Consider the following 13260-nt stretch of genomic DNA (forward strand, 5'->3'; position numbering starts at 1 on the left):
TATACAATTAGGTTGATTTCTTTTCACAGCGGCTAAAATTAAATTTTCAAAGTAAATTTGTCGAACGTAATAATTGTCACTGTTAATAAAACAATCGACATGTGATGTTCGAGTTGTTGTATGATTTAAAATATATAAATTGCATCTTTACCACCGTCTATAATATTTAGTAAAACGACAAGTGTACAAATTTCAATTGCAAAGTCACAAGACTAGATTTGAATTTTAGGAGAAGCACAGTTGCAATAATATATTTCAATTTCCATGTACGATTATTTTTCTAATCATATGACTTAATTGAAATTTTCATGACTTGACTTAAAATAAGATTCTTTTTTTTTACTGTATAGTTTTAATTTTTTTTCATTTCTCTCTCTTAATTTAAGATAATGTTTTACAAATTGCTTGAACATATAAGCAATAAATTTTGTCACCATATTAAAAATTTCTAGTTACGTTTATGCCGGTGCCAATTATGCAGCCCCATCCAAAGAGGATCAAAACCGTAAAAAAATCCATGTTAGCATACGAAAATCAGAATTCGACGAGTTATCGGACAAAATGCCAAAAGAATTTCCCTTAAACTCCCAAATGACATTTGAAACAATCATTGGCTAGTTTAATTTTCATACCAACGCATTAACAGAACTTGTTGTCCTAGTTATCACAAAATCAATTGAAGGCTTTTGCATATCATATTAAAAAGATGCACACAAGGGTATTGAATTTTTGTCTATATGACTATCAATCGTTAGCAAAAGATGGCAATGAATAACTATGTACTTTGTGGTAAAAAGGAAAATGAAGACCAAAACTATCTAAAAATTTACACCTATGGGTACCCAATCTCAGCATGTTTAGGAGCGATTTTTTGGTTGGAACTTGGTCCATGTCTTGAGGAAGCATTAGGTTTTTTATCCGGATGAACCGAATTTCCAGAAAAGCAATGCCGTACATGCACTCGATGTGTTTTTGTATCAGTTGAACAGCTGCCTCTTACGTTTATCAGCAAAATCACTTCCTTGTCTCTGGTGTCTTCAGACCACCAGCTTTGTGGGATTCCGTCGACAAACTCTTCCAACGTGTGGAATTCTTCGTGATGTATCGATATCTCCACTACTTGATCCGGCTTTATCATGCCAGCTCCAGGCGTCACCTAAATAATTATGTACAAAGACAAAGGGTATGGTAACAACATGAGCTTATTTGTGAAAATTTCCAAAGGATTGATCTATTTATTCTGATGTCAAATACGATCCGAAATTTTGTTGGTCTCACGTAAGGTAATTTGAGATAATAAATATGAAAATAAAGAATAAATTGGACACAAAAATTTACTTGGAAAACCCCTAAAAATTATTATGGTAAAAACCACGAGCAAGATGAAAAGAATTCGACTATAATATTTTATGGTGTACAACACACTCACTGCATTTCCAAAAAAAACACACACTCTCTTAATTTAGGGTAACAAAACACTTCACAAATATTATAAAACTAAGCACTCAAATTCTATAAGATGAGAGAAAACTCGAAGAAGAAATGATTTCAGAATGAGGGAAGGAGCTCTATTTATAGAGCCCCTTGTCCGTGTGAAGACGCGTATGAAAACGCGTTATTTCCGTCTGAATTTTCCTGCGGCTTATTTTGACAATCATATGCCCACTAAATGAATGCATTTATTGTCGTCACTGTTGACCTTTTGCCAACCTCACAATTAATTGTCGACATTTCTCCCGCTTGAAAATTTGATTGAGAATCAAACACATATCAACACATCGTTTCAATCTTGCCATTACCTACTGCTTACGTTTTGGTAGGCCACTCGAGGATCTACACCACTCAAACTTTTAAATGTTCACTGGCTTAGTCAGAAAATCAACTATGTTATCTTTTGTATGAATCTTCTGTACATCGACACTTCCTTCTTCTACTACTTCCCGAACAAAATGAAATTGAATTCCAACGTGTTCAGTGCTGGAATGAAAGTCTGGATTCCTTGCGATGTGTAAGACACTCTGACTGTCACAAAACAAAAGAAAATTTTGTTATTTGTGCTTGATTTCCTCCAATAACCTTTTAAACTATATTGGTTCCTTGCAAGCTTGAGTAACTGTCATATATTCTGCATCCGTTGTAGATAACGCCACTACTGTTTGCAATTTTGAAATCCAGCTTACTGCTCCCCCTGCAAGCGTAAACACATAACCAGTAGTAGATTTTTTTTATCAAGATCACCTGCATAATCTGAATCAACATAGCTCCTGAGTGTAAAATCTGATCATCCATAACATAATGCAGCATTTGAGGTACCCTTAATGTATCTAAGGATCCTCTTAACCGTGCTCCAATGCTCTCGTCCAAGATTCGTCATATACCGACTATCTACTCCCACTGCTTGAGCAATGTCCAGTATTGTACAGATCAAGGCGAACATTAAACTTCTCACTGCTGATGCATATGGTACTCGAGACATCTCCATCCTCTATGATTCACTACTAGGATACATATCGGAGGATAACTTGAAGTTAACAGGAAGAGGGTCGAAATTGATTTACTATCTTGCATGTTGAAGCGTTTTCAAATAATTTTTCTGAGAAAGCCAAATTTTTCTGTTACTTCTATCTCGGTGAACTTGCATCCCTAGAATCTTGTTTGTTGGTCCCAAGTCCGTCATGTCAAGTTCCGTAGCCAATTGTGTCTTCAATCATTGGACCTGATCTTTGTTGGGGCCTACTACCAACATGTCGTCCACATACGACAGCAAAATAATATAATTATAACCAGACATCTTGAAATATGTACAAAGGTCTGCACTCAGTCTGTTGTAACCAAGTCTCGTGATATAGGAATCAAATCTCTTGTACCAACACCTCGGCGCCTATTTGAGACTGTACAGAGATTTGTTCAACCTGCAAACAAAGTTCTCTTTGCCTTCTTCCACAAAACCTTCTGGCTTGAGCATATAAATTTTTTTTTCAAGATTTTCATGAAGAAATGTCGTTTTCACATCTAGCTGTTCTAGATGTAGGTCAAACAAAGCACGCAATGTCAACATTACTCTGACTGTTGTAAGCCGAACCACATGAGAAAATATTTCATTGAATTCAATGTCTTCTTTCTGAGTATACTCTTTTACCACCAATCTAGCACGATACCGCTTTACTTGGTTATTTCATCACGCTTGATCTTATAGACTCATATGTTACCAATGGCTTTCCTCCCTCGTAGTAGTGTAACAAGATCCCAAGTTTTATTCGTGTCTAATGCCTCCAATTATTCTTATATTACTATCATCCACAAGGATACATCCGAGCTTTGAGTAGCCTCGTCGAAACTCGATGGCTCATCATCCTCTGATAATAGACAATATGCAATGTTGCTTTCAGGGACATAATCTTAAAGCCAATCTGGTGGTCTTCTGTCTCGAGTTGACTGCCTTACATTGGAAACCTTAGACTCAACATGTTCTTGTTCTTCGTGCTCCGGTACTGCTTCACAAGAAATTTGACCTCCGTCCGTCTTATTTTCCACATGAAATATAGTAGTTTTTGAATTCAATGTGTTTTTGTCTCCCTTTACTTTATCTTCCTCGGAGATAACATCCCTGCTGATGACAATCTTGTGAACAGTTGGATCCCACAAGCAAAACCCCTTAATTCCATCAGCATATCTTAAGAAGATACATTTTCTGGATTTTGAATCAAACTTTGATCTTTCTTGCTCATTGTACAGAACGTACACAGGACTTCCAAATGTATGCAAATGAGAATAATCTGTCGGCTTCCCGGTCCACATCTCCATCGGAGTCTTCAGATCAATCACCACTTAAGGAGAACGATTGATAATATAACAAGCGGTTTTCACTGCTGCCGCCCAAAATTACTTGTCTAGACCCGCAGTACTCAACATAACTCTTGTTCTGTCCAATAAGGTTCTGTTCATCTGTTACGTCACTCCATTATGTTGAGGTGTGTAAGCCGTCTTGAATTGTCTTTTGATGCCCTCATGTTGACAAAATGCATTAAACTCGTCACTGATATATTCTCCTCCATTGTCAGTCCTCAAACACTTGATTTTCTTTTCTAAATCAAGTTCAACCCGCGCTTTGAATTCTTTGAATATCTGGAAAACTTCTGATTTCTTCTTGATTGAATACACCCAACATCTCCTAGAGAAATCATCAATCAACGAGACAAAGTATCTCGATCCTCCTAGGGATACAACTGGGGCTTGCCAAACATCCGAATGAATCAGCTCCAATATGCTTTTGCTTTTGGCAGTAGAAGTGCCAAGTTTTAATCTGTATTGTTTACTGATAACACAATGCTCACAAAAGTATTACACTTTTGTAAGTCTCGGCAGCAGCTTCCGTTCTGAGAGAATTTTCAACCTACATTTTGACATATGTCTGAGCTTTCTATACCATAACACTGTTAATTCTTCTCCTGAACCAATTGATGCAACAGCTAGTTCCGCCTCTTTGTGTGTTTCTTCCAAAAATACATACAGATTTGCAGCATCATTTTCTGCCTTCATAACCACAAACACACCTTTCACAATTTTCATGATAATGTTCTTGATACGAGTTTTACACCCGATGTCATCCAACTGCCCTAACGACAAAAGATTTTTCGTCAGTCACTTCACATGTCGTACCTCCTATATGGTGCGAATTATGTCATCAAACATTTTTATTTTGATAGTACATACCTCGGCGATTTCCAAAGCATTATCATTTCACATGAATACAGATCCTTCTGAGACTGGTTCATGATGATCAAACCATTCTCTCCGAGACGTCATGTGCGACGTCGCTCTTGAATGCATAATCCATGCGTCACAAAATTTGTGTCTACCTTCTGCAACTGTTGTTGCTTCGCCGAATAATATTTCACCACCGCCTGAAGTACTGGCCACATTTCCTTGAGAACTCTTGTCGATACTTGTACACTCTTTCTTGAAGTGCCCTTTACCGCCATATTTAAAGCAGTAAATAATTTTTTTCTTACTTCTCGACTTTGATCTACCTATTCTTTGGCTCCCACTGGAGTCACGGTTCATAAATCTTCCTCTTATCATCGGTAAAGCATCTGTCTGCTTCGAAGTTACCAACCTATCTTCCTTATTTTTGCGCTGACTTTCTTCTCCGAGAACCATTGTTAAGACATCGTCGAATTTTAAAAAGCTCGTAAGATTATTGTTGATGATAAGTTGATCATATGAAACTGATAGACTTTGAAAAAAAAAGCTCTGCACGTTCATTTTCCTCTATTTTATGCTCCATAGAAGTGAGTTGGGCAAATAGAGTATTTAGTGTGTTGATATAGACGGTCATCGATGAGGATTCCGCCATCTGAATAGTATAAAACCTTCTCTTTAGGAAAATCATGTTGTGTAGCGACTTGACCTCGTACATCTTTGTCAGAGTATCACAGATAACTTTTGCTATTTTTATCTCAGAGATACTTGACAATACTTCGTCTACTATAGCCAAGTGTAAATTGGCAACATCATTATCATTCATCTCATTCCACTTTTCATCGTCGGTAATTTTCACTGGTCTATCTCCAATAGCCGTCAATCAATTCTCCTTTCTTAAAACTGCTTATATCTTTATTTTTCACAGCATAAAGTTGTTTTCATTGAACTTTGTTATCTTATACATGCCCACATTATGTCTACAACAATTTAATAAACTGGACAAAATAATTCCGCCTTAATAAAAAAATCTAAAAAAATCTTTTTTGATGTGGAAGATCAGTCTAAGCTGCAACCACATAGTATGCTCAGAATTTTAAGAAATTTTAAACCAAGTCTTTGATATTTGGTCCCACGTGCTGTAATTTGAGATAATAAATATGAAAATAAAGAATAAATTGGTCATCTCGATTTACGTGAAAAACCCTTAAAAATTATTAGGGTAAAAACTACAGGCAAGATGAAATGAATTCTACTATAATATTTTATGGAGTACAACACTCTCTTAATATAGGGGAACAAATCACCTCGCAAATATTATAGAACTAAACACTCAAATGCTATAAGATAAGAGAAAAAAACTCGAAGAAGAGATGATTTTAAAATAAGAGGAGGAGCTCTATTTATAGAGCTCATTGTCCGTGTGAAGACGCGTATAAAGACGCGTTATTTTCGTCTGAATTTTATGCTGACTTATTTTGACAATCATATGCCCATTAAATGGATGCATTTATTGCCGTCACTGTTGACCTTCGCCAATCTCACAATTAATTGTCGACAGATTTTATGTAGGTGAGACGAAATCCTATTTTGATAAAAATATATAATGCATAAAAATATATTAATTTGTAGAAAATTTTAGAGTTTACCTCGAGCCAGAGTGGTAAACCATAGGAAGCCCTTGGGCGGAAATCTGACTGGACCTCATCTTCTTTGACGCTGGATTGACCTTCACAGATGATATGAAAAAATACCATGTCTTCACCACTTTTATTGGTGATTTTCAAATTGAATGTGTCTTGGTTCTGCAGCACGATTTGGTTGGTGCTGACAGCTGTTTCTGGAACAAAGCGCTGTGCTTCAAGGCTAGATCTGATTGCTTCGTTGGATTCGAGTATTTTTCCGAATTCTTGTCTCCTTATTGATCTATTAACATGAGCAATGTCCACATTCAACTTGCATCGTACAGGTTTATGATCACTCTCAGTCACGTCCATACGAGCATCGTACCTTTCCGAAAAAGATCAAGAAATAGACAAAGTTTAACAAATATATAAATAAATAAATAAGAAGAAGAAGAAGGTAATAAATAAATCCATGTAACCCACAACAGTATGGAAGCAACGACAGGACATTCTAAACTGCATTCTTGTCCTGAAGCAACTCTGCTATCTCTATATAGAATTCTATCACACCAAGCTGGGATTCTTTTTTTCTCACCCGAATCATAGCCTGTGAATCAGATTAAGCACGTAAATTAGTAGTGAAATTCATCAAAACTGGCTGTAAAAGAGACATAATTCTTTGAAATGTATATACCTCCTAAACCAGGTTTTCCTCTTTCAAACTTGTAAGTTGGAGGAAATCTGATAAGTGCCTCATGCATTCCTTGAAAGACTCTACCGGCTTTCATTTCAGCTCGCAGCTGATCTTTCTCTCGCAGCCAATCAAAGCTTCTTTGGGAAACAAAGTCTCTTGCTTCATCGTAGGATATTCCAAAAAGGCGATAGTTAAAATCACCACAAAATATGAACATATCAGCTTCAGCAAGATCAGGCTTTCCCTTTCCCTCATCAGTGTTAACTGTTGCGACCTATTGTTATCATTAAAAATAATAATAAATAAATAAATAAAAGAATACAATTGGGAAACAAAAAATATTCACTAAATAATTTTATATGCGTACGTTAGGACCACGAAGCATTTGAGCAGCGGATGAAACACCAGCTGCAACAGAGGCAATCCATGGCAAGCCAAAAGAATAAAGCAGCCAGAATAAATATGTAGAGATGACAATACAGCAAGACAAAAACAGGATTCGCAGCATACCAGCAGCATTGTTTAGGAGGTTTGAAGACCGAGTGAAAGTCATTGTTCGAAATATATGATCAAAATCAGCATTGCGACGATTAACTGCTTCCAAATGTGCAGCAAAGTGACAATTTGCAAAACATATGATCCTATCAAATACTCTCAACCTTAAACCAACACCTCCCTGCATGTCAGATTTAGCCACATATACCATCAATATATCAAACACATGGACAAAATATCTATGTATTTCTATACGATATACTATGTATGAGGAGCATCTTAGAGATTTTTCATCTCTTTGGTGCGTAGAGTTCATAAAAATAAGATTATTTTATTTAATTATTAACAAGGAATTAGATCTTACAATTGATTCCACATACACATTATTATTCGAACATATGAAAGCAATCTGATTTTTTTCTGAAAAGCTTTGGGGACTTTTATCTATGTAATTAAATTAATAAAGTAGATGAAAACTGTTATGTACTTTAATATTATTATGGGCTTCAAGAATATTGAGCCAAATTTGAGTCTTGGAAGAATCAAGAAAGTAGAAATGGAGTGATAAATAAAGTGTAATGGGGGAAGGAGATTAGAACTCATTCGATTAATTTGTTCAAGTTTTGGGACTACCTTGTGCTAGGGAAAAGCTTTGGCTATGGGGGGAGTTGAATTCCCTTGTACAAAGGATTACCTCAGGTAGCCTTATTTTCAATTTATGCCATCATATTACAGCTTACATTCATCTTTATTTTAGTCAATTATGGTTGATATATTAGCATATTTTGTGGTTGCAACAAAAACATTTCACAGTGGATAGTTAACAATGCCCACTTCACATATACCTTGTATCTGCTAATTGAATTACTGAAATAGCTTTATTTTTTAAAAATGTTCTCTATATGGGTTGCATTTCATATTTCAATATTCGAATTTATGAGAATAACCAGATTTTTACATAAAATTTTTCAACTTTTGATTATTCTGACAGTATTAACACATTTGACAAATAGTAAGGGGGTGTGAATATCAAATTCAAGTGGGATCAAACTATTGTCACAGTTGCTCAGACATAAAATGACATTTCTGAATCTAGAAGAAATCTTAGGGTCTATGGAGAGGAGAATAGCAATGCAATTTAACCACAAAAACATTTTGAGTTCTGCTTGTGATCATATTGAAAATTTGACAGAGTAAAAGATACATTACCTTGTTACCAATTGCGCGGCCTAATCCACATGCTACTGCTGCAACATCCAGGTCCCCAACATGAGTTCTGAGCGTTTTTCTCACCCTTAGAACGAAACGAGTGCAGATCAAAATTAAGCTCTATAATATTATCAAATTTTTTTAAAAATCCTTTCTTTAGAAGATCGGCAAGTGTTTATTTGGCACAAACAATACAACATAAGAGCTCAATAATGCACACGATAAAATTGTACCAGATTGCTATAAGCAAGCCAGCCAACTGCCTAGACCCAACGCGTTCAAATGTTGACCCTTCATCTAAAGCCTTTCCAATGTGGTCTTGCCACCATTGCCCGATTGAACTGCCTTCAAGTCCTACCTAAAATATAAATAGTAATTAGAGAGAGTGAAAAATATAATTCATAAGAAAAATCTATGATGATTTAATGTATATAACATTTTCCAAGCAAGATATTCAAGCTTTAATTGTTTGCCTTCTCCTCGAGATCTAGACATTGTAAATGTATATATATAAAAAGAAACCCATTAACTACTTACAGTTTCTTTTGCCGCTGACATTGCAAGGAAACCTGCACCCATTTCCACTTCTTGCAGCCCAACAACTACAATACCAACATCAGAAACTGCAGAACCTAACCATGACATAAGAGCATCATGAGAGGCTCTTCCTTGACCGACATTCCACGTGCCAACTAGAATCCTAACATTCTCAAGTCTTGTATACAATTCCTCTCTTGCAGCTAATTCTGGACGTAAAATGTTATCAATCTGTGCTGGAGATGAGATGTTCCATCCACGTATACCCCCGTGAGTTGCCAAGCTATAAACATGACCATTTCCTGTTACTAATTTTATAACTGGCCCATTATGTGCAACCCAACTGGCAATTAAATTTCCTTCAAGATCCAGTAACTGGACCATGCCACTTACATAACCAGCCCATATTCTTCCCCCGTGAGTGCAAAAGCACAGAACACCACAGGGATGATGAGTGAAATCTTGTAAACGATTGCCATTTCCATCCCACTGGATCAACAAGCCATTTGAACATCCAGTCCAAATCATTCCATCAGCTGTAAGAACTATTGCTTCTGTTTTTTTATTTTCGTCAGCAAAAGCCCCGGCTCCTTTTGTTGCAACACGGCGAACTGCATCTGCAGCACCCATTATAGCATTACGAGACCGCTGCAAAAACCCTTGAGATTTCTCCTTTTTAGACTTGGAGACAAACTTAACATTCATCTCATCTTCGACTGATTGGTCTTGGGTTGATGACAAGTCGGCACGATTCTCAATTTGACCCTCTATGTTAAATACTTTCAGAAGTTCTCTTGTCCGAGCATCCCTACGATTCACCAAACAATAATCGTATGAATAACAATTTGCTGAACACAAATGGAAATATAAAATTTCTACAATATTGTGGTGATTCCACAAGTCAGACATAACAAAGCAATTCCTTTTCGGAATTGAATATACCATAGGGAGAAAGATAAGGATCCAGCAGCCCAGACTTTAGCTCTGACATAGTCAGATAACAAGCACTTCACATCTGAGGAAGATATATTACATACACCATTCACTGTGACTTGACTTCTGAGGTCAATGAATGATCTTTCGACCAACAACGCGGCCATATGTCTTTCCTCCAAAGTTAAAGAGAGAGATTTTTCTATGGCTTTCCACGGCCAGAACTTTATGACACCACCTTCAGATCCTGACCATATATCACCTGGAACAAAAACAAAATAAGTTAACAACCAAGGATATGCCAAGATTGATAAAGATTAACACATTAAACATTATAACAAGATTCAAAAAGAAATAACGTTTCAAACTAATTTCAAGTTCTGCATGAAGCAATAAGTCAGCACAAGGAATTTTGCAAACAAATTAAGCATGTAAGGAACTTACTTACGTTCACAAGGGCGAGTTTGGATACAAAAACAGTAACTTAAAAAAGCACTAAACTAAGTCCAACTTTTAAAAGTATTTTTCTTATAAAGGGCAAAATTGTTTCAACCTTTGGATAAATGTAAAGAGTGCTTTTGTTTTCATTTTAAAAAGAAATAAAAGCCCAAAAACAAAAAATTCTGCTTCTGAAAAAGCACTTAAATAAATGATTTTTTAAAATTGCTTTTGTAACAAAACAATATTATTTTTAAGAAAAAAGTGCATTTGGTTCTTTGGCTTCTCCAACCAAACACTTTTTTACAAACGATTAAAAGATATCATTTCCCATGCACTAAATGGTACAATAACTATCATTGTTTAATGCAAATTTAGAAAAAATTTTGCTAAAGATAAGATTTTACCATAAGAAGAAATCACCATGGAGAGAACAGGTCCTCGATGTGCCTGCCAAGAAAGACCTTCTTTGAAAGCTGTCTCGTCTGAGAAATTCTGTTCCATTTTCCAAGACCTAATTTTACCATCTTTATGCCCACTCCAAACCAACTTACTCCCATGATCAACCATCAAGCATATTGCCGGCGATGTATTTGCCGACTCATAAAATGGAGCAGCGTCCTCATCCCCTCTCCGTGCCCTCCCCCCTGTCCCGATTCCAGGCTTGTATGCATCAGAATAGTACCATACTCTGATGCCTGATTCTTGCCCAGCCCATAATTGTGTTTCTGTACAAGCAATTGTTCTTAAAAACTTTCCAACCTGCAAGACATCAACCACTTTTCAAGGATGTACTACACCACACATGATTCCTCAAATACTGACACGACGTCGGTCCATACAGAACTTCAACAATAAATTAACACGAATCATAAACCATTTCTACATGTTTTTTTCTTGTGAAGTTATATTGTTACATTAAAGTTATAATTCTCAAATTTCATGAGGCTTCATATATGCTAAATCTAGTGTCAAGGTTTCAACTTTCTATACTTCTTCAAAAATTTGATAGGTATAGTAGCTTTGAAACTAGATTTCTGACAGGATACGGAATATTTAAATCATTTGAACAAGAAAAAGGAGCCCATGATTCTTAGAGTGGAGACAAAAATTCTTTATGAGGACTTTTATGAAGATAAATCCTAACTTACCATAAGCAACACTTATGGATTCACACCATCACTGCGTGTATTATATCCATCGAGTTTGGAATAGCACTGTGCATACTTTTCCGCAGGGATGCAGTCAAGGAAATCAATGCATAGAACGAAAAATATTACAAATTTCTACTTCCCTCTTGCTTCGTTCTTTCGAGAACATTTCAAGACTTTAAAATTGAAAAATGGAAAAAACACGAAAGAATCCTACCTGAGTTTCTCTCAAGGGGTGTGGCCTGAGTTCCAAACATGTTGGCCGGGAAGGGTGCACAGCCGCCCTGTTAGGCGCCTTGAATACTCCCACGTCACCACCACTCCCCACAAACTCCGGCAGCGGCTGCTGTGGCAGCCTCTGGCCTTCATCACACGCGCCGCCATCCCTCAACGCGATTCCTTCAATCCTCTGGCTCAAACCAATATAATCCACGTGACGCTCGCTCACAGACCCCACTCCACCACCACCAGAATTCCCACTACCGGTGGAATACGGAAAAAACTCGTCTTCATCAGAAGAATTAACGTCGCCGTCATTATACACGTTGTTCTTACTGGTGACATGGTTTATCATAATCTGATTCTCATCGAGGCTATGCTTGCGGATCTGGTGGTGGCGGTGCTTGTGGGTTCCGGTGTTCGTTCTTAGCTGGTGGCTGTATGAGTGGGCTTTTCGGTGCGGCGGCGCCAGAGACAACTCCTCCAACGCCATCTTATCATCTTCCTCTAAACGTTCGTCCATTTCCGGAGATGGGGTTGCGCTGGGGGTGATTTTCTCCTTGGCAAAAATTCAATCATCAATGCTGGTATTGGGATCAAGGAAAATGTGGGAGCGGGAGTGAATGCGGGGGGAGAAGGGAAAAGGTCAAAATGCGGAGAGTTTGTGGGGTGGCAGTCCGAGAGGAAACCGGCGAAAGATTCTGGTAATGTACGGACAACAATCGTTTTCCACGGTGTGCCAGAGTGGCTGGCAAAGTCGCCAAATAACAATAGATTAGGAGATATAATATTATTTTGCTCTATTTTTTTATAATTATATATATATATATATATATATATATTTGGATGGAGTGGGGTTTTTTATATCACAAAACTTGCGGATAGTGTTTCATAAGTAATTTTGTCAGATGGATCATATTCGTTTTGATTTATAAAAAAAATATTTTTTTTGTTTTAAAATTATTATTTTTTAGTATGATTATAGATTGAATCAAGCAGTCTCACGAAATTCACGAGACTTTCTAATAGAAAACATACCCTAATCATATTTAACTTCATGATCCAATATTTGTTTCGAATTTGAGACTGTGGTGTCAATAAGTTATAAATAATCGGTTTATGTATTTTTATATTAAATATTTATACAGATTTATTTACAATATTAATTTGTGGAATGTTCTAATACCATGGTCTATAGTCTACTTCATTACTCTAACATAAAGCAACCGGGTTCATGATATATGTCAAATCCGACGAA

General features: G+C 36.6%; 1 protein-coding gene across 2 annotated transcripts; it reads right to left on the reverse strand.

Annotated features, from left to right (window-relative positions):
- Positions 1-625: 625 nt before the first annotated feature.
- Positions 626-12758, reverse strand: LOC142526714 (type I inositol polyphosphate 5-phosphatase 12-like). 2 transcript variants are annotated; one of them, XM_075631268.1, is made up of 12 exons: positions 12001-12758; positions 11040-11394; positions 10204-10456; positions 9262-10069; positions 8958-9082; positions 8725-8809; positions 7531-7696; positions 7388-7428; positions 7021-7294; positions 6810-6933; positions 6351-6711; positions 631-1156 (listed from the first exon to the last, which is right to left on the reverse strand). In XM_075631268.1, the coding sequence occupies exons 1-12, from the start codon at positions 12523-12525 to the stop codon at positions 833-835; spliced, it is 3441 nt and encodes a 1146-aa protein (XP_075487383.1). In that variant the 5' UTR covers positions 12526-12758; the 3' UTR covers positions 631-832. The 2 variants fall into 2 exon arrangements, with proteins under 2 accessions (XP_075487382.1, XP_075487383.1); XM_075631267.1 differs by having other exon boundaries at positions 626-1156; positions 7388-7696.
- Positions 12759-13260: the final 502 nt, after the last annotated feature.

This window comes from Primulina tabacum, chromosome 15 (genome assembly GCF_025594145.1).
Source record: "Primulina tabacum isolate GXHZ01 chromosome 15, ASM2559414v2, whole genome shotgun sequence".
NCBI lineage: Eukaryota > Viridiplantae > Streptophyta > Magnoliopsida > Lamiales > Gesneriaceae > Primulina > Primulina tabacum.

What these genes read in the sequence shown, in the direction of transcription:
- LOC142526714 (XM_075631267.1), bottom strand. Translation starts at nt 12,525, where the DNA reads ATGGACGAACGTTTAGAGGAAGATGATAAGATGGCGTTGGAGGAGTTG. An exon ending in AAATGCTTCGTGGTCCTAAC is followed by an intron (nt 7,295 to 7,387) that starts GTACGCATATAA and finishes TGATAACAATAG; the next exon opens with GTCGCAACAGTTAACACTGA. An exon ending in AGGAAAACCTGGTTTAGGAG is followed by an intron (nt 6,934 to 7,020) that starts GTATATACATTT and finishes TCTGATTCACAG; the next exon opens with GCTATGATTCGGGTGAGAAA.